Source organism: Odocoileus virginianus, chromosome 3 (assembly GCF_023699985.2).
Source record: "Odocoileus virginianus isolate 20LAN1187 ecotype Illinois chromosome 3, Ovbor_1.2, whole genome shotgun sequence".
NCBI classification, from domain to species: Eukaryota; Metazoa; Chordata; class Mammalia; order Artiodactyla; family Cervidae; genus Odocoileus; species Odocoileus virginianus.
The window spans coordinates 55,473,903-55,495,504 of record NC_069676.1 but is presented as its reverse complement, the minus strand read 5'-3'; the positions used below and the strand labels follow the sequence as shown (position 1 = coordinate 55,495,504).

At 37.2% G+C, this 21,602-nt stretch overlaps 1 protein-coding gene and 1 pseudogene across 1 annotated transcript; both read left to right on the top strand.

Annotated features, from left to right (window-relative positions):
* Nucleotides 1-6,321: 6,321 nt before the first annotated feature.
* Nucleotides 6,322-8,518, top strand: LOC139032420 (hyaluronan synthase 2 pseudogene; annotated as a pseudogene).
* Nucleotides 8,519-10,953: 2,435 nt separating this feature from the next.
* Nucleotides 10,954-11,857, top strand: LOC110135900 (cyclin-G1). The gene is given in 2 exon segments (XM_020891248.2): nucleotides 10,954-11,490; nucleotides 11,493-11,857. Coding segments are annotated over 2 exon segments (876 nt in total). The 5' UTR covers nucleotides 10,954-10,979.
* Nucleotides 11,858-21,602: the final 9,745 nt, after the last annotated feature.

Genomic DNA, 21,602 nt, shown 5'->3' with positions numbered 1-21,602 from the left:
AAAACAGGATGCCAAGCAGGATGCACACAGATGTTTTGCTTTGTTTTGTTTATCCCAAGGCTCTGGGTAACTATTGATGGTAGCTGTTCACAGCTCAGGCATAAACAGCTTGGTAAAGTAAGCATATGCAGGATAAAGGGTGGTGGCCAGATTAACCGCAGCACTAGACATCCACAACACATACCTACCTGTAATGTACGGTAATGACTCGGAACATGAGCCCAGCCCAAACCTCAACCAAAATGACTGGTCTCAAAGACTGAAGGAATACAAAGCAACTAGAGAAATCAAGGGCTTCCCTTGTGGCTCAGATGGTAAGGAATCTGCCTGGAAAGCAGGAGACTCAGGTTCGATCCCTGGGTTGGGAAGATCCCCTGGAGAAGGAAATGGCAGCCCACTCCAGTATTCTCTCCTGGGAAATCCCATGGACAGAGGAGTTTGGCAGGCTCGGCCTATGGAGGTCACAAAGAGTAGGACACGACTAAGTGACTAACACACACAGAGAAATCGACTCTTCAGACATTGTAGAATGCCAAGACTAGAAGACATTTTATTCTAGTTATTATCAATTCAATTTTTTCATTGGAAAAAAATGGAGAAACTTGAGTCCAGAAAGGGGGAAAATAAGTTAAGTTGCATAGCTGGAATACAAATGTAAGCTAGCACCCCACTATATATCCTAACCACCCTGACTACCACCACCATGCGGTGCAGTGCTGAGTTGCTCAGTCATGTCCAACTGTTCACCACCACCATAAACTAGGCTAATAATTTTTTCTTTTCCTTTATTTGGATATAATTTACATACTAAAATATTAAGGTTTTATTTGCACAGTTTAAATTGGTCTTTTTAATATGATGCTCTGTGAATTGTACCAAAGAAAAAAATTTCTAACTACAACCATACTCATAACAGAAAATTTCCATCACCCTGAAAATTCCCTTATATCAACTTGTAATAAGCAGCCCTTCTCTCCCTGATCAATGCTTGGCAATCAGAGTTCTGTTTCTTATTTTTATAGTTTTGCCATTTTGAAAACATTATATAAATGAAGCTAGAATTATACAGTATAGTGTTGCACATATCAGCAGGTCATTCCTACTAGCAATCTTCCTTTACATCAATGTACCATGGTTGGTTTAACCCTTCACCAGTTGATAAACACTGGATTCTTTCCAGTTTGGGGCTTTTACCAATAAAGCTGCTATAAATATCCATGTATATTTTTTGTGTGAACAGAAGTGTTTACTTCACTTGAGTATACCTAGGAGTGGGATTGTTGGGTCATATGGTTAAGTATGTATATTATTTTATAAGAACCTGCTTTCTCATTTTACATTCCCACCAGAAAGCACATTTTGTTTTTTTCTTAATACTGTCTTTGTGTGTGTATGGATCAGGTTTTTAGTGCTATATCTAAGGAATCTTTCTCTAACCAAAGGACAAAAGTATTTGCTCTATATTTTTTTCTAGAAATTTTGGAGTTTTTTTTACATGTAGGTGTAGGACACATTTTGAACTAATTTTCATATTGTACAGGTATAGGTGAAAATTTATTATTTCTCTTCCTATTTTTTTCTCTATTTATGTTCAATTGTTTTAGCATCAAACATTGAAAAGACTATCATTTCTAAACTGGATGATCTTTGCATCTTAGTTGAAAATCAGTTGACCATATAAGTGTGTGTGTATTTCTCAACTCTATTCTGTTCAACTGATATGCCTATCCTTTCTCCAATAAAATATTCCATTAACTACTGAGCAGTGACTCCATAGATTTTGCTCATTTTTTTCCCAAAAATTCTTTTGGTTATTCAGTTCTTTTCCCTCACATATAAATTTTAAAGTCACCTTGTCAATTTCTATACAAAATCACTTTGGTAAGAATTGACATCTTAGCAATAAAAATTCAGTAAGAACATATAAGATATACAAGAACATAGTAAGTCTCTTAATTTATTTTGGTCATTTTAAAATTTCTTTTGACAAAACTGTATAGTTACCAGCATGCATAATATGCATATATTTTGTTAGATGTATACATTTTATTTTTTCTGGTGCTATTATAAATGATATATATTTAACTCAATTTCTAATTGTTCTTTGAAAGCACATAAACATGCAATTGATTTTTGTATCTTAGTTTTGCATTCTGCAACCTTGTTAAATGCACTTATCAGTTCTAATAGCACTTTTGTAGTTATTTAGGATTTTCTACATAGACAGTCATGTCTTCTATGCTTCTATGAATAGAAACAGTTGTATATTTCTTTTCCCATCAGTATTCCTTTTAATTCTTTTTCTTGCTGTACTACACTGGTAAGGACCTCCACTGCAATATCAAAAAAGATGTAATTACAGAGGATATCTGCGCTTTGTTTCTGATCTAAGAGGGAAACCATTCATCTTTCGGTATTAAACAAGAAGTTAGCTGTGGATATTTTATAGACACCTTTTATCAGTTGAGGAATTTCCCTTCTATTCCTGGTTTGCTGAGGTATATACATGTAGTAAGTATGGAGGGACTTTCCTGTCAGTCCAGTGGTTAGGACTCTGTGCTTTCACTGCATGGGGTACGAGTTCAATTCCTGGTCAGGGAACTAAGATCCTGCATGCTAAGTGGCCAAAAATAAATAAATAATGAATAAATGTGGAATTTTGTTATTTTTGTATCAATTAATATGATTGCATTATTTTTCTTCTTTAGTCATATGATAAATTGCATTTATTGATTTTCAATTGCATTCTACTTATAAGGGTTACTTACTTGATCTCATAGTACTTTCTTGGGGAGGGATGTTGTGTTCATTGCCTATGCAGGATAGTGATCTGTAATTTTCTCATCCTGTAGTTTCTTTTTCTGATTTTGGTAGCATGGCAATGTTGGCCTCGTAAAATAAGAGGGTGAACAAGCACAGCAAAAGATGCTCATTATTATTAGTTATTAAGGAAATTCAAAATCAAAATTAGATACTACTTCACACCTACTAGAATGGCTAGAATAAAAAGAGACATAACAACAAGGGTTGGTTATGACATGGAGAAACTTGAAACCTCATATTCTGCTAATGAGAATGTAAAATAGTGCAGCTGTTTTGGAAGTTATCTGGCAGTTCCTCAAAAGATTAAACTCAGAGTTAGCACATGACCCAGAAATTCTATTCCCACCTGTGTGTATACTTAAGAGAAATAAAAGCATACATCCATTTAAGCACTTGTATGAGAATATCCACAGCAGCATTATCCATAGTAGGCAAATAGTGGAAATAACTCATATTTCTATCAACTGATGAATGAATAAATAAAATTCAGTATATCCATACAGAAGAATATTATTTGGTAATAAAACTTAATGAAGTGTAATACGTACTATAACATGATTAAACCTTGAACACATTATGCTAAGTGAAAGAAGCCAAGTACAAAAGGCCACATATTGTATGATGACATTTATATAAAATGTTCCTTATAGGCAAATCTATAGAGAACAAGAGCAGATTAATGATTGCCTGACTCTTGAAGAGTTCCTTGGACTGCAAGGAGATCCAACGAGTCCATCCTGAAGGAGATCAGTCCTGGGTGTTCATTGGAAGGACTGATGCTGAAGCTGAAACTCCAATACTTTGGCCACCTCATGTAAAGAGTTGACTCACTGGAAAAGACCCTGATGCAAGGAGGGATTGGGGGCAGGAAGAGAAGGGGACGACAGAGGATGAGATGGCTGGATGGCATCACCAACTTCATGGACATGAGTTTGAGTAAACTCCAGGAGTTGGTGATGGACAGGGAGGCCTGGCATGCTGCAATTCATGGGGTCGCAAAGAGTCAGAAGCGACTGAGCGACTGAACTGACTGACTGACTGAGGGCTGGAGGGGGATGGATTAGGGAGAAATGAGGAATGACTACTACTGGGTATAGGTTTTTTTGCAGGGGCAATGAAAAAATGGTAAAACTGATTATGACAACTCCATGAATACACTAAAAATATACTGAACTACATACTTTATAAGGTTGAAGTGTATAGTATGTGAATTATATCTCAATAAAGCTCTTAAAACAATTAGTGGAGAACTGTTCCCTCTTCTACATTTTAAAAATATATATTTATTTATCTATTTGGCTGCACTGAGTCTTAATTGCATTATGCAGGATCTTCAATCTTCACTGAGGTGCAGGAGATTTTAGCTGTAGCATGCAAACTCTTAGTTGTGACATGTGAGATTTTGTTCCCAGACCAGTGATTAAACCTGGACCCCCTGCATAGGGAGCATGGAGTCTTAGCCACAGGACCACCAGGAAGCCCTGTTTTCTGCATTTTTAATAAGTCTTCTATAGATCCACTATTTATTTATTCCCTGATAGAATTTACTAGTAAAGTTATCCTGGCGTTTCTTATATTGGAAAGTTTAAAAGTTTGGGTTTCATACTTTAATAAATATGTTGCTGTTGTTGTTTAGTTGCCAAGTCATGTCCGACTTTTTGTGACTCCATGGTCTATAGCCCACCAGGTTCCCCTGTCTGTGGGATTTCGCAGACAAGAATAATGGAATGGGTGGCCATTTCCTTCTCCAGGGATCTTCCCAACCCAGGGATCAAACCCGTGTCTCATGCATTGGCAGGTGGATTCTTAAGTGCCGAGCCACCAGGGAAGCCCAAATTATATATGACTGGCTTAGAAATTTTTATACTGTGAATTCAGAGCTAGGGCCTTCATAATTTGGGGAAATTAACTATTTCCACGTGATGACTTTATGCTTAATTTTTTGTTAACTCCCTTTCATTCCATCCCATATGCCAAAGGCATGATCAAGTACCTCTTTTGGAATGTTGCCTCTATCCTAGACCATAGCTCTAACTGCTAGAAGAATCAAAGCCACTAGACTCTTAACTTTCCTTGTTTATACCTGGTCTCTTCATTTGAGCCCTGTTTCTCATCCTAGTGGAGTTCCTGAATCACTCTGCCATTAGCTCTAATTGCCCATTTACACATCTAATGAGCATTCATTGAACATTTATTACATTTATTCATCACTGTCTATTTGCTAGTCATGTTGTAGGCAAATGGTATTCAAAGATAAATAAGGCATGGTCCACACTTGAGGAAAGTGTAGATTAATGAAGGTGTCAGCAATAAAACAATAATCCCTGATTCAAAATAATACATACTACAATAGAACTGTGTACAGTGTGGGCCCATAGCAGAAGTGGTGAATTCTGCCATGGATTAGCTCAAGGATATTACCAAGATATTTTTCTGAAGGATATGATACTTGAAGATATTTTATTCAAAATTCCTTTTTGAAAATGATTAAAGTAGCATACACTCACTCTAAAGGGGAAAATGAGGGGGAAAGTGGGGAAAATGTATACATTTTAAAAGTTAACCATCTCCCACTCAAACATTTATTCCCGAACAGCCCTCCCAAGAACCAATAGTTGGTTCCATTCTCCTGTCCATCCAAATATACATACAAACACAGATGGAGATCTTTGAAATCTACAGTTATCAAGTATGGAACTGGCACAAAAACAGAAATATAGACAAATGGAACAAGATAGAAAACCCAGAGATAAACCCACACACCTAAGGGTACCTTAGTTTTGACAAACGAGGCAAGAATATGCAATGGGAAAAAGGCGGTCTCTTCAGAAGGTACTGGTGGGAAAATTGGACAGTTACATGTAAAAGAATGAAATTAGAACAATTCCTAACACAATACAACAAAGAAACTCAAAATGAATTACAGACCTAAATGTAAGACCAGAAAGTGTAAAACTCTTAGAGGAAAACATAGGCAGAAACTCGATGACATACATCACAGCAAGATCCTCTATGACCCATCTCCTAGAGTAATGGAAATAAAAACAAAAATAAACAAGTAGGACCTAATTAAACATAAAAGCTTTCACACAGCAAAGGAAATTATAAACAAGGTGAAAAGACAACCCTCCAAATGAAGAAAATAATAGCAAATGTAACAACTGACAAAGGATCAACTTTAAAAAAATACAAGCAACTCATAAAAACCAATACCAGAAAAACAAACAACCCAATCAAAAGTGGGCAAAAGATCTAGTCAACACATGAAAAGATTCTCAACATCACTCATTATTAGAGAAACGCAAATCAAAACTACAATGAGATACCACCTCACACCAGTCAGAATGGCCATCATCAAAAAATCCAAGAGCAATAAATTCTGAAAAGGGTGTAGAGAAAAGGCAACCCTCTTGCACTATTGGTGGGAATGTAAATTGATATAGCCACGACTGGAAGTCAGTATGGAGATTCCTTTAAAAACCAGGAATTGAAGTTGGAGGAGGCAGAAAGGCAACAACCGCGAGGAAGGAGAAGTCAAGACGTCTGGAAAGAATTACCCAGTCCTGGCTTCCAGCAGCCCATTGAACCAGGGACTTGAACCAGCCCCAGCCAAAGACATTCTCCTGATTCTACGCTTCCTGGGTTCTGCTGAGTTTTCACCAGGCTTTTTTTTTTTTTTCTTTAATACAAAAAGAGAGCAGAGAATTTCCGATATTAGGGGAAAGGAACTAGAGCATAAAATAAAATAAAGTTAATTTATTTTCAAAGCACAGATAACATTTTTAGAGTTAGAAGATTGAAGTGCAAAAGAAATATTAAAAAATACTAGTGATTTTATTTTAAGCGGGGGAGACCTAAACATTTGAGATTCCCCCATCCTTTTTAAATGTTGTTTTTAAATTTTTTATTTTTCTTGGCCGGTCGTCTCAAATTCATCTGATCTCCTATTACCTCAATTTTGGAAACTGCCCGCCACTGACCCTTCAGGACCACACAGACAGCCTGAGGACAACTTTATGACCAAGAGCTGAACAAGATGCATTGTGAGAGATTTCTATGTATCCTGAGAATAATTGGAACCACACTTTTTGGAGTCTCTCTCCTCCTTGGAATCACAGCTGCTTATATCGTTGGCTACCAATTTATCCAAACAGATAATTACTATTTCTCTTTTGGACTGTATGGTGCCTTTTAAGCATCACACCTCATCATCCAAAGCCTGTTTGCCTTTTTGGAGCACCGAAAAATGAAAAAATCTCTAGAAACCCCCATTAAGTTGAACAAAACTGTTGCTCTTTGCATTGCTGCATATCAAGAAGATCCAGACTATTTGTGGAAATGTTTGCAATCTGTGAAAAGGCTAACCTACCCTGGAATTAAAGTTGTCATGGTCATAGATGGAAACTCGGAAGATGACCTTTACATGATGGACATCTTCAGTGAAGTCATGGGCAGGGACAAGTCAGCCACTTATATCTGGAAGAACAACTACCACGTGAAGGGTCCTGGTGAGACGGATGAGTCACACAAAGAAAGCTCACAGCACGTTACCCAGTTGGTCTTGTCCAACAAGAGTATTTGCATCATGCAAAAATGGGGTGGAAAAAGAGAAGTCATGTACACGGCCTTCAGAGCACTGGGGTGAAGTGTGGATTATGTACAGGTTTGTGATTCAGACACCATGCTTGACCCAGCATCATCTGTGGAGATGGTAAAAGTTTTAGAAGAAGATCCCATGGTTGGAGGTGTCGGGGGAGATGTTCAGATTTTAAACAAGTATGATTCCTGGATCTCCTTCCTCAGCAGTGTGAGATACTGGATGGCTTTTAACATAGAAAGGGCCTGTCAGTCTTATTTTGGATGTGTTCAGTGCATTAGTGGACCTCTGGGAATGTACAGAAACTCTTTACTGCATGAATTTGTAGAAGTCTGGTACAATCAAGAATTTATGGGCAGCCAATGTAGTTTTGGAGATGACAGGCATCTAACGAACCGAGTGCTGAGTCTGGGCTATGCAACAAAATACACAGCTCGATCCAAGTGCCTTACTGAAACACCTATAGAATATCTCAGATGGTTAAACCAGCAGACCCGCTGGAGCAAGTCCTACTTCCAAGAGTGGCTGTACAACGCGATGTGGTTTCATAAATATCACTTGTGGATGACTTATGAAGCCGTCATCACTGGGTTCTTCCCTTTCTTTCTCATTGCCACGGTAATCCAGCTCTTCTACAGGGGTAAAATTTGGAACATCCTCCTTTTCTTGTTAACTGTCCAGTTAGTGGGTCTCATAAAGTCATCTTTCGCCAGCTGCCTTAGAGGAAACATTGTCATGGTCTTCATGTCCCTCTACTCAGTGCTATACATGTCAAGTTTACTTCCCGCCAAGATGTTTGCAATTGCAACAATAAACAAAGCTGGGTGGGGCACATCTGGAAGGAAAACCATTGTTGTTAATTTCATCGGACTCATTCCCGTATCCGTTTGGTTTACAATACTCCTGGGTGGTGTGATTTTCACCATTTATAAGGAATCTAAAAAGCCATTCTCAGAAACCAAACAGACAGTTTTAATTGTTGGAACGTTGCTCTATGCATGCTATTGGGTCATGCTTTTGACACTGTACGTGGTTCTCATCAATAAATGTGGCAGGTGGAAGAAGGGACAACAGTACGACATGGTGCTTGATGTATGATCTTATGTTTGCTGTTTGCAGTTGCAGACACAACAAAACCTTAGCTCCTCTGGGGACTGTATGGTATTGTGGCATCAGATAATGCCACCAAAGGAGACATATCGCTGCTGCTGGGACTTGAACAAAGACATTTGTATGGGTTTATTTTAATTCTGCCAAAGGAAAATGATACATCAAGAAGAACAACTCAGATTTAACCTGATATTTCTATGAAAATGGGAAGATTCTTTGTGTATGCACTTTTTCCTTACTGTACATCTGCCTAACAGTGTTTTGCCCTATATACCTCACTAGCCATGCTTTATGTGGGTTATCATGGAAGAAAAGGATTTTGGAAACTCAAGGAAAAGTTCTTTCAACATATACAACCTAACTTATGGACTGTGTTGATAGCTAATTTTTTTTTTTAGAATGATTTTTCTGTTTAATTCTACCAAATGAAATGCCAAAGGAAATTTTACAGGCCGTTGGCTGTGCTGTATTTTTATATAATTGTACTGTTTTAAAATTTTTGTATGCCAATTTTAAAACAAATTTTGCATATTTTATATTTTACTTCTCTGCCAAAATACACCTGTTTTTCCTTTTTTTTTTTAAATAAAATAGGTTCTTAAAAAATTCCTACTTAAAAAGATTTCTACCCAAAATGTGAAACTTGGTTGACATTGTTCATGATAGAAAGAATAAAATATTTCTCTCTCTCTACCTTTAAAAAAAAAAAAAAAACCAGGAATAAAACCAGCAATCCTACTCCTAAGTGTATACCCTGAGGAAAACAAAATTGAAAAAGCCACATGTACCCCAACATTCACTCAGCATTATTTACAATAGCTAGGACATGTATATTGTCACCCTGCTTATTTAACTTATATGCAGAGTACATCATGAGAAATGCTGGGTTGGAGGAAGCACAAGCTGGAATCAAAATTGCTGGGAGAAATATCAAGAACCTCAGATAAGCAGATGACACCACCCTTATGATAGAAAGTGAAGAGGAGAGTGAAAAAATTGGCTTAAAGCTCAACATTCAGAAAACTAAGATCATGACATCTGGTCTCATCACTTCTTGGCACATAGATGGGGAAACAGTAGAAACAGTGGCTGACTTTATTTTGGGGGGCTCCAAACTCACTGCAGATGGTGACTGCAGCCATGAAATTAAAAGACGCTTACTCCTCAGAAGAAAAGTTATGACCAACCTAGACAGCATATTAAAAAGCAGAGACATTACTTTGCCAACAAAGGTCCATCTAGTCAAGGCTATCGTTTTTCCAGTAGTTATGTGTGGGTGTGAGAGTTGGACTATAAAGAAGGGTGAGTGCTGAAGAATTGATGGTTTTGAACTGTGGTGTTGGAGAAGACTCTTGAGAGTCCCTTGGACTGCAAGGAGATCCAACCAGTTCATCCCAGAGGAGATCAGTCCTGGGTGTTCATTGGAAGGACTGATGCTAAAGCTGAAACTACAATACTTTGGGCACCTGATGGGAAGAACTGCCTCATTGGAAAAGATCCTGATGCTGGGAAAGATTGAAGGCAGGAAGAGAAAGGGATGACAGAGGATGAGATGGTTGGATGGCATCACTGACTCAATGGACATGAGTTTGGGTAAACTCCGGGAGATGGTGATGAACAGGGAGGCCTGGTGTGCTGCAGTCCACGGGGTTGCAAAGAGTCGGACATGACTGAGAGACTGAACTGAGCTGAGGACATGGAAACAACCTAGATGTCCATTGACAGATGAATGGATAAAGAAGCTGTGGTACATATATAAATGAAATATTACTCATCCATAAAAAGGAATGCATTTGAGTCAGTCCTAATGAGGTGGATGAACCTACAGCTTATTATACAGAGTGAAGTAAGTCAGAAAGAGAAAAATAAACATCTTATACTAACACATATATATAGACTCTAGAAAGCCAGTACTGATGAACCTATTTGCAGGGCGGCAATGGAGACATAGACATAGAGAACAGACCTATGGACATGGGCGGGAGGGGGATGGTAGGAGGAATGAGAGGGTAGAATGTATGGAGAGAGTAATTTGGAAACATACATTACTATATGTAAAATAAACAACCAGCGGGAATTTGCTGTATGACTCAGGGAACTCAAACAGGGGCTCTGTAACAATCTAGAGGGGTGGGTTAGGAAGGGAAGTGGATGGGATGTTCAGGAGGGAGGGGACATAGGTATACCTATGATTGATTCATGTTGATGTTTAGCAGAAACCAACACAATACTCTAAGCAATTATCCTTCAATTAAAAATAAATTTACTGTCGTCTTGATTGCGCTACAGAGAACTCCACCCAAGATGGCTCCCCCTCCCTGGGCCTTTCCCCTCTTTCCCGTGAGTCCTCTCGCTGCTTCATAGGCCTCTCGAATCTAATATCGTGGGGTGAGGTGAGAGCAGGCCCAGGGAGGGCTGTTACCGCTGAGGAACTGCAGTCACAATCAAGATGATAGAGGTACTGACAACAACTGACTCTCAGAAACTGCTACACCAGCTGAATGCCCTGTTGGAATAGCAGCTGAGATGTCAGCCAAAGGTCTGCGGCTTGAGACTCACTGAATCTGCACATGATAATCGCCTTAGAATGACTGCAAGACTGAGGGACTTTGAAGTAAAAGATCTTCTTAGTCTAACTCAGTTCTTTGGCTTTGACACAGAGACATTTTCTCTAGCTGTGAATTTACCAGACAGATTCCTGGGGGTACAGCCCAAGCACATTGGGTGTGTTGGACTAAGCTGCTTCTATTTGGCTATAAAATCAACAGAAGAGGAAAGCAATGTTGCATTGGCAACTGACTTAATCTGAGTAAGTGTGTAGAGGTTCACGGTTTCAGACCTGATGAGAATGGAGAAGATTGTATTGGAGAAGGTGTGTTGGAAAGTCAAATCTACTATTGACTTTTCGTTTCTACAACTCTGTCATTCACGCCTTCAAGAGAATGTGCCACATGAAAAGAGAGTAGCCTTAATTTTGAAAGACTAGAAGCCCAAATTAAGACATGCTACTGCAGGATCATATTTTCTAAAGCAAAGCCATCTGTGTTGACATTGTCTATCATTGCATTGGCGATCCAAGCACAGAAGTGTATAGAGTTAACAGAAGGAGTAGAACATCTTCAGAAACTTTCCAAGATCAGTGGCAGAAATTTGACTTTCTGGCAAGATCTCGTATTCAAGTGTTTAACTGAACATTCATCGAACAAGTGTGTCAAACCAAATATTCTGAAGTTGAAGTGGATTGTTTCTGGGCATAGTTCATGGCAACTGAGACATAGATACTACAGAATAACCCACCTTCCAACAATTACTGAAATGGTCCTTTAATTGGATGGTTACAACAACAAAAACTTCTGAAGGCTTTCTCTACAATCCTGAGCTGTGAATTCCATAATATAATGTATTTAAGCTGTGAAGCCTCAAAACATTACAACTAGATTAGCACTTTTTAAGGTATAATAATTCTAGGTAGTGAGAATTGTTTCTTGGCACCTATGATGTAAGTAATATATAACCCAAAGATGTAGGCCTTACTGCTACATAGAAATCATATTTAAATTTGAGGGCATTTACATAAAGCAAAACTACCAACCTGTTAATTTTGGCATGTTAAGTTATCTTTAATATTTTTCTAGAAAACAGGTGATTTTGTATCTATGATTTTAAAAGTTTTATACAAAATTTACTGCCTCAGTCTAGTCTCATCAAGAAAATTAGTTTTTACTGTACTAGTAACTCAAATTAGCATCACTCTGAAAACTTTTTGATTTAACACTCCATAAGTTTTTACTGAGGGCTGTTTTTATAAAACTTGTTGGTTCTAACTTAGAATTTTGCTTAAAAGGAAGAGAGTATACTTACATTAATTGCCCCTACTGTGCCAAAAGGAAGTATTAAGAAATGTAAGTAGGCAACTTCATAATTACAAGGTTGCTGAGGTGTAGTGTTTGGAAATCTACCGGGTTAAAGTGTTGCAGAGAGTCACTCAGAGCAATGTGTAGTCTGAATCCATCCAGGAATGGCTGTACCCAATTTTGACATCATGTTATGTGTATATACCCATTAGAAAATAAACCAAAGAACCACAGTGTGTCTTGTACTTTTGTAAACCATGTTTTATGGATAACTTCACAGTTTTCCAAAAATACTGATAAATTTCAATATTTTTAATACATCAGTGTTAATTTTGAGTTGCCATAGATAACCTAACCAACTCCCATTATGTTTGGGTACTAAGGGATATACCTTTCAATAAAGTTACTGAAATGCAATAAAAATTAATTAATTTTAAAATATATCAATAAAAAACCCCCCAAAACTACAAAATTGGATAGACTAAACCCATAGTTAAACCTGTAGACTTCATATCAGCTGGAATTTGTCAATTAATTCATTGCATCAATTATATGGATAGCCTATACAGGTCCATGTGACACTGAAGAAATGCGACAGCTATGGAGAATGCATGCATCCCTCTCCATCTTCTCTACCACTGCTCTGAGTCCAAACCACCCTCATCTCCTGCCTAGATTATTAAAATAGTTGCCTAACTGATCTGGTGCAGCCACCTTAGTCCCAGTCATCAGTTGCCTGATCATTATTAATACTAAGTAGCCTCCTAATGAGCATGTTCCCACTCTTATCTCTCCTCAACCCAGTTGATTTTCCACACTGGGGCATGTGAAATGACATTTTTGAAACCAAATGCTGAACATCTGAGTTTTAATAAAAACCTTCTTATGGCTTCCCAAAGTTCTTGGACACTATTTCTTAGTAATAAATCAAGATTGCTATTGGCACCCTGAAGGTAATGCTTGATCTAGCCTTTGCCTAGCTATTATCTAAATATCCTCCTTGTTCCCCATACTTTAGTCCTACCAGACCTTTATCTGTTCTGCCAACATGCTGTGGTCCTTTCTGCCCTAGGGATATTTTAATACTGTTGTTTCAGAGTGGAAATCCTTCCCAATTTAATTGCACTTTGCCTACTAAATTATCACTTTTCATAATTCCAGTTCAAGCACTGCTTCCTCAGAGATTCTCTATGCTCCATCACTTGCTCCATCACACACAATCCTGTCTGTAGTTTCCTCTCCTCTACTTTTGAAACTCTTGTAGTTTGCAATTACATATCACTGTGATTATTTTATTAAATTATCCATTTTCCTCCACTAGGCTGTATTCATGGAGAAGCCAAGGACTTTGCTTTTCTCACCTCTTGAATCTCAGCATTTACTGATTTCAAAAAGCTAGTGCTCATTATACTGCTTTCTGAACAGATTTGTCAAAGAACAAATAACCATTAAAACCTAAATGACACTCAGTATATTAAAAAAATAAATAAATAAAAAGTAACCATCTCCCACTCAAATACCATTATCCCCAATCAGCCCTTCCAGCAATAAATAGTTGACTCCATTCTCTGGCCATCCAAATATACATACAAACATAGAGGGAGAAATGTATGGCCCAGGACTCTGCAGCTTGCCCTTCTCATTTAACAATATGTCATTGTATTTACTTTAGATACATAGACACAAACATTTAAAAAGCCACCTGATAGCTCAGAATTTAAGACATTATAATTTCCCTTCTGACAGGCATTCATATTTCATTTTTTCAGCTCTTATAAAATTTGCAATAACCATCCTTACACATATGCACTGATGTTTTTATATCTTTATAAAAGATTTCCAAAAACTGAATTGCTAAATCAAAGGACACTTTCAAAAACTATGATGATGGAGGAAAACTCCCAAACTCGTTCTACAAGGCCACAATCACCCTGATACCAAAACCAGACAAAGATGCCACACACAAAAAAGAAAACTATAGGCTAATATCACTGATGAACATAAATGCAAAAATCCTTAACAAAATTCTAGCAAATAGAATCCAATAACATATTAAAAATCATACATCATGATCAACTGGGCTTTATTCCAGGGATGCAAGGATTCTTCAATATTCACAAATCAATGTGATATACCATATTAATAAATTGAAAGATAAAAACCATATGATTATTTCAATAGATGTAGAAAAAGCTTTTGACAAAATTCAACACACATTTATGATATGATAAAAACTCTCCAGAAAGTAGGCATAGAAGGAACATACCTGAACATAATAAAAGCCATACATAAAAAGCCCACAGCAAACAGTGTCCTCAATGGAGAAAAATTTAAATTATTCCTCTAAAATCAGGAACAAGACTGGAAGTCCTAGCTACAGTGATCAGAAAGGAAAAAGAAATAACAAGAATCCAGACTGAAAAGGAAGAAGTAAAACTCTCACTGTTTGCATATGACTTGATCCTCTACATAGAAGACCCTAAAGATGTCACCAGAAAATTACTAGAACTAATCAATAAATATAGTAAAGTTGTAAGATATAAAATTAATACACAGAAATCCCTTGCATTCCTACACACTAACAATAAAAGTCAGAAAAAGAAATTAGGAAACAATCCCATTCACCATTAACAACAATAGCAACAGAAAAAATACTTAGGAATAAATTTACCTAAAGAAAGAGAGGACCTGTAAACAGAAAAATATAAAACACTGATGAAAGAAATCAAAGATGACACAGATAAAGAAATATACCATATTTTTTTATTAGAAGAATCAAAATAGTGAAAATGAGTATGCTACCCAAAGCAATCTATAGATTCAATGCAATCCCTGTCAAACTACCAATGGTATTTTTCACAGAACTAGAAAAAATAATATCACAATTTGTATGGAAACACAAAAGATCCCAAATAGCCAAAGACATCTTGAGAAAGAAGAATGGAACTGGAGGAATTAACCTTCCTGACTTCAGACTATACTACAAAGCTACAGTCATCAAGACAGTATGGTACTGGCACAAAAAACAGAAATACTGATCAATGGAACAAAATAGAAAGTACAGAGATAAATCTATGCACATATGGACACCGCATATTTGACAAAGGAGGCAAAAATGTACAATGGAGAAAAGACAGTCTCTTCAACAAGTGGTGCTGGGAAAACTGATCAACTACATGTAAAAGAATGAAACTAGAACACTTTCTAACACCACACACAAAAAATAAATTCAAAATGGATTAAAGACCTAAATGTAACATCAGAAACTATAAAACTCTTAGAGGAAAACATAGGCACAACATTCTCTGACATAAATCACAGCAAGATCTTCTATGACCCACCTCCCAGAGTAATGGAAATAAAAACAAAAATAAACAAATGGAACCTAATTAAACTTAAAAGTTTTTACACAATGAAGGAAACTGTAAGCAAAGTGAAAAGACAGCCCTCAGAATGGGAGAAAGTAATAGCAAACAAAACAACTGACAAAGAATTAATCTCCAAGATATACAAGCAGCTCAATACCAGAAAATAAACAACCCAATCCAAAAGTGGGTAAAAGACCTAAATAGACATTTCTCTAAAGAAGACATACAGATAGCTAATAAACTCATGAAAAGATGCTCAATATCACTCATCAGAGAAATGCAAATCAAAACCATCATGAGGTATCATTTCATACCAGTCAGAATGGCCATCATCAAAAAGTCTACAAACAATAAGAGCTGGAGAGGGTGTGGAGAAAAGGAAACCTTCTTACACTGTTGGTGGCAATGCAAACTGGTACATCCATGGAGAACAGTGTAGAGATTCCTTAAAAAGCTGGGAATAGAACTGTCATATGACCCAGAATCCCACTGCTGGACATATACCAGAGGAAACCAGAATCGAAAGAGACACATGTACCCCAATATTCATTACAGCACTATTTACAATAGCTAGGGCATGGAAGCAACCTAGATGTCCATCAATTCTAGTGAGGTGGAGGAACCTAGAGCCTTTTATACAGAGTGAAGTCAGTCGGAAAGCAAAAGACAAATACTATATATTAACACAAATACATGGAATTTAGGAAGACAGTACCGATAATCCTACATACAGGGCAGCAAAGGGGACACAGATGTGAAGAACAGACTTTTGGACTCAGTGGAAGAAGGCAAGGATGGGACGATTTGAAAGAATAACACTGAAACATATACATGACATATGAAAATAGATGGTCAGTGCAAGTTTGATGCATGAAGCAGGGCACGCAAAGCCAGTGCTCTGGGACAAACCAGAGGGATAAGGTGGGGAGGGAGGTGGGGAGGGAGGTGGGGGGGAGTATGGGATGAGGGGGACGCATGGATACCTGTGGCCGATTTCATGTTGATGCATGGCAAAAACCATCAAGATGCCGTAAAGTAATTATCCCCCAGTTAAAATACATTAGTTAATTTTAAAAGAAAACTATGATGGATGTTGTCAAAAAACCTTCAAAATGTAGCAGTTCTCTTACTGGCCCAAATTGACATTGTATTGACAAAAATTAGCTTAGATCTGTATCTCAGTGTGCATGAGTAATCTTCTTTAACCTTATTGAAGCATAACTGATGCATAATAAACTGCACATACTTAAAGTATAAAGGGACTTCTCTGGCGGTCCAGTGAATAAGACTCCAAGCTTCCAGTGCAGGCAATGTGGGTTCAATCCCTGGTTGGGAAACTAAGATCTCACATGCTATGGGGGCAACTAAGCCCTTATACTGCAATGAAGAACCCTCCTGCTGTGACTAAGACTTGATGCAGCCAAAAATAAATACATATTTTTTAAAAACTACATTTCAACATTCAGTTAGCTCACTTTAATTTTCACTTCTGATATCAACTCTCAAGAATTTGAGGGTTCATTCTTGGAAATGCTCTGCTCTTCACGCCTCTGTGCCTTTGCAGATGCCATCCTCCTACCTGAAGTATCTTCTCCATACCCCGCTTGTATAGTGAACATGTACACACCCACTTTTCCAGGCTCCACACAAATGGTACCCCCATAACTGCCTCCTTGGGCAATGCTACCACTCCCTGATAGTCTTCTGTAGCAAACTGTTCATACCTCCATCAGCATTTCTCTTATTTAAATTGCAGTTGTTTGGTTACTTGCTTGCCTCCTCAACAAAGGCAAGGTCAGGGACTAGTGTTTTGTTTTGTTTTTTTGTCCCCAGAGTCTTGCAGAGCACCTGGCAAACAATACAAGCCCAAGATGTGTCCATTGAATAAGAAATTAATAAATTGATGGGTGGCATGAGGATTGAGTAAGTTACAAGTTATGTGTACAAAGGTGATTAGGGTGATAAAATTACAGCCCCTCCTCAGCATATGGATACCATGGGAAGGGGAGTTCTTCCTGCAAGCACGTGTGTCCCTTCTGGGGCTGGTTTGAAATTTTAGGTAGACTGAACCAAGAACAACTGAGGGGCTGATTACCTTGTGATGAACACAGGAGTGAAATATGCTCTAGACATGATAATAAAAAACTGGGGCTTTTCAGTAACTTCCTCCTTCCATGTATGATTTTAACATCTCACGCACTACCTTTTAATATTTTCTTTGATGTACCCCCTCCATCCTGTCCTTTACTCTCTGATCTGAGATTTAAAGTAAGAAAACACTGATGAGGGCCTTTCCAGATAGCGTTGTCAGTTTTAGCAAACAAAACTTTAGTATGCCCAGTTAAATTTATTTTTCAGATAACCAACAAAATTTCTTTTAGTAAAGTATGCTCTGTGAAATAGTTGGGACATACTTATAGAAATTTCTCACTAGTTCTCTGAAACTCACATTTAATGATGTAGCCTGTATTTAATTCTGAAGCCCTATCTCCAATTCACTGTCTGCCAAGGATTGAGAAGGTACTCTGTACCCCTAATTGTTGATATATCAAACTGAGCTAATCAGAGGTGAATGATTCAGGTCAACACACAGTCTGGAAGTTACTGGGGGAAAACAGATGAATCTACACAAACAGGCTGATGACTGCAGGGCTCCTTGCTTGACTCAGGCTTTTCATCAGTTACAGTGCTGAGTATGTACCATTGCAAATAATGTAATAGTTAAGAGCACAAACTTTGACAGAGAACTCTACTCAATACCTATATGTAAAGACCTATATGTGAAAAAATCTAAAAAAGAGCAGATACATGTATATGCATAACTGACTCACTTTGCTATACAGCAGAAACTAACGCAACATTGCAAATCAACTATACTCCAATAAAAATTAAGTTTAAAAAAGAGCACATCTTTTGAAATCACATCCTTGAGTTCAGATCCTTGCTCTGGCACATACATGATTTATAATGCTAGGCAAATTACTTAACTTCCCCAAACTTGAGATTCCTTATATAAAATCAGGATAATAATGGCAGCCTCTCAACTGCTTTGTCAATATAGTTCATCTAGTTTGATACCTGGCCAGAGTTAACAACATTAGTTTATTACTATTGTTGTTGTTGTTTTATTATTATTATTCCCAGTGCTGCTTATATGGCAGTCACATCCTCCTCTGGGACAATCTAAGGTAGAAAAGGATAAGAAAACAGGTTTACTGTTTACTTTTCACTTAATATATATAAGATATGTGCTGTTTCCATGTGTTTTTTTCATCCAACCTTCATAACAACCCTAAGAGATATCATTATTCCTCTTTTTAGACACTAAATCTGAGGCATAAAGAAATTAGGAACTATTCCTAAAGATCACAAAGACACACAGCTTGTAAGTGGCAATCTGAAACTCTAACTCAGTTGACTGATCCCAAAATTCATGCTTTTAGTCGCTAACACACACATCAAGATCTATGAGATTTCCAAACCAGACTACAAGAATTACCGACCTGAAGAAAGAACTGTGATGACTTTCAGTTATGCATAGAAATGTTTACAAGAACTAAGAATGCCATATTACTTTTATTTTCCTATCTTCTTGCCAAACTGGAACAGCACTCTGAAAGAAGGTCCCCATTTCCTCTTCCCAGCTTGGGTGAAACTGTCTTTCATAATTTGTTTCCCCTCTACCTAAAGTCGATTCATTTGCTTATGCCAGTGGAGGGTAAGTCACAACTTCTTAAATGCTTTTAATATGGCACATATTAAAAGTTCTTTACAGTTTATCAGGCATTTTATCTGTTAACTCCTAAATCCTTATGATAGTACAGATAAATAGGCAGGAAATTATGACTCAATTTTACAGATGAGGAATCTGAGACTTGAGTGGTGTCCATCACTTGCCATAGTCCCTCAGATAATAACTGATAGAACTATTACATGAGTCCATGCTTCTCTTTTGAAAATAATTAACTCATGTATATAGTACATATTGCTGGGTCTCTTATGCCTAAGGCACTATCCTAGAAAACAGTGCCATCTTAGTGAACAACATAGACAAGATTTTAACATTTCTTAAGAGAGAGGCATTAAAATAAACAAAAATTAATACTTAAGTGTTAAGAAGGAAGAATATAGGGTATAAAAGATTGAAATACATCGAACCTGGACGGGTGATCTGTTTCACATATGATAATACACATGTTTCAGTGCTATTCTCTCAGATCATCCTACCCTCACCTTCTCCGACAGTGTCCAAAAGACTGCTCTATACATCTGTGTCTTTTTTGCTGTCTCACCTATAGGGTTATTGTTACCATCTTTCTAAATTTGATATATATGTGTTAGTGTACTGTATTGGTGTTTTACTTTCTGGCTTACTTCACTCTGTATAATAGGCTCCAGTTTCACCCACCTCATTAGAACTGACTAAAATGTATTCCATGGGGAGGGAGGTGGAAGAGGAGTTCAGGATGGGGAACACATGTAAACCCATGGCTGATTCATGTCAATGTATGGCAAAATCCACTAATATTGTAAAGTAATTAGCCTCCAATTAAAATAAATAAATTTTTTAGAAAATAAATTAATTAATTAAAAGATTGTAATAGAGCAATATAAGTTGAATTAGAGGATCACGAAAGTTTTCACCAAAAGGAAGAGACATTTTAGTTGAAATCTGAAGCTAAAATGAATCAACTGAAAGAAGAGAAGTGACAAGAACACAACAGAGGAAAGTGTCAGGCCTGGAGAGTATTTAATCAGGGGTACTGCCAGGAATAGAAGGCAGCTATTCTCTCTGACAAAAATAACAGCAAAATCTTTTTTGATCCACCTCCTAAAGTAATGAAAATAAAAACAAATAACAATGGGACCTAATTAAATGTAAAAGCTTTTGCACAGCAAAGGAAAACATAAAAATGAAAAGACAAAGAGTGGGAGAAAATATTTGCAAATGCAGCACCTGACAAAGGATTAGTCTCCAAAATATACAAAAAGTTCATGCAGTTTTTTGTATTAAAAAAAAAAAAAACCCAATCAAAAAATGGGTGGAAGACCTAAATAGACATTTCTCTAAAGAAGACATACAGATGGTTAAAAAGCATATGAAAAGATGCTCAATATCATTAATTATCAGAGAAAGGCAAATCAAAACTACAATGAGGTATCACCTCACACAAATCAAAATATACAAAAAAAATCTACAAACAATAAATGCTAGAGTGGGTCTGGAAAAGGAAATCCTCCTACACTATTGGTGGGAATGTAAACTGGTATAAGCACTATAAGGAAACTATAAATAGAGCTACCATATGATCCAGAAATCCTACTCCTGGACATAAATCTGGAGAAAACCATAAATCAAAAAGATACACGCACACCAATGTTCATCAAAGCATGGTTTACAATAGACAGACATGGAAGCAGGCTAAATGACCATCAACAGAGGACTGATAAAGATGTGGTACATATATGCAATGGAGTACGACTTAGCCATTAAAAAGAATGAAATAATGCCATTTGCAGTAACATGCATGGACCTATAAACTGTCATACTGAGTGAAGTATGTCAAACAGAGAAAGATAAATATGTGGTATCACATATAGAATCTAATAAGAATAATACAAATGAACTTATTTACAAAATAGAGTCCAAGATGATGAAAACAAATGTGTGGTTACCAAGGAAGGAAAGGGTGGAGGGATAAATAAGGAGATTGGTAATGATATACACACACACTACTATATGTAGAATGGATAACTAGTCAAGAACCTACTGTGGGCTTTTCTGGTAGCTCAGCTGGTAAAGAATCTGCGGGCAGTGCAGGAGACCCGCTTGATTCCTGGGTCTGGAAG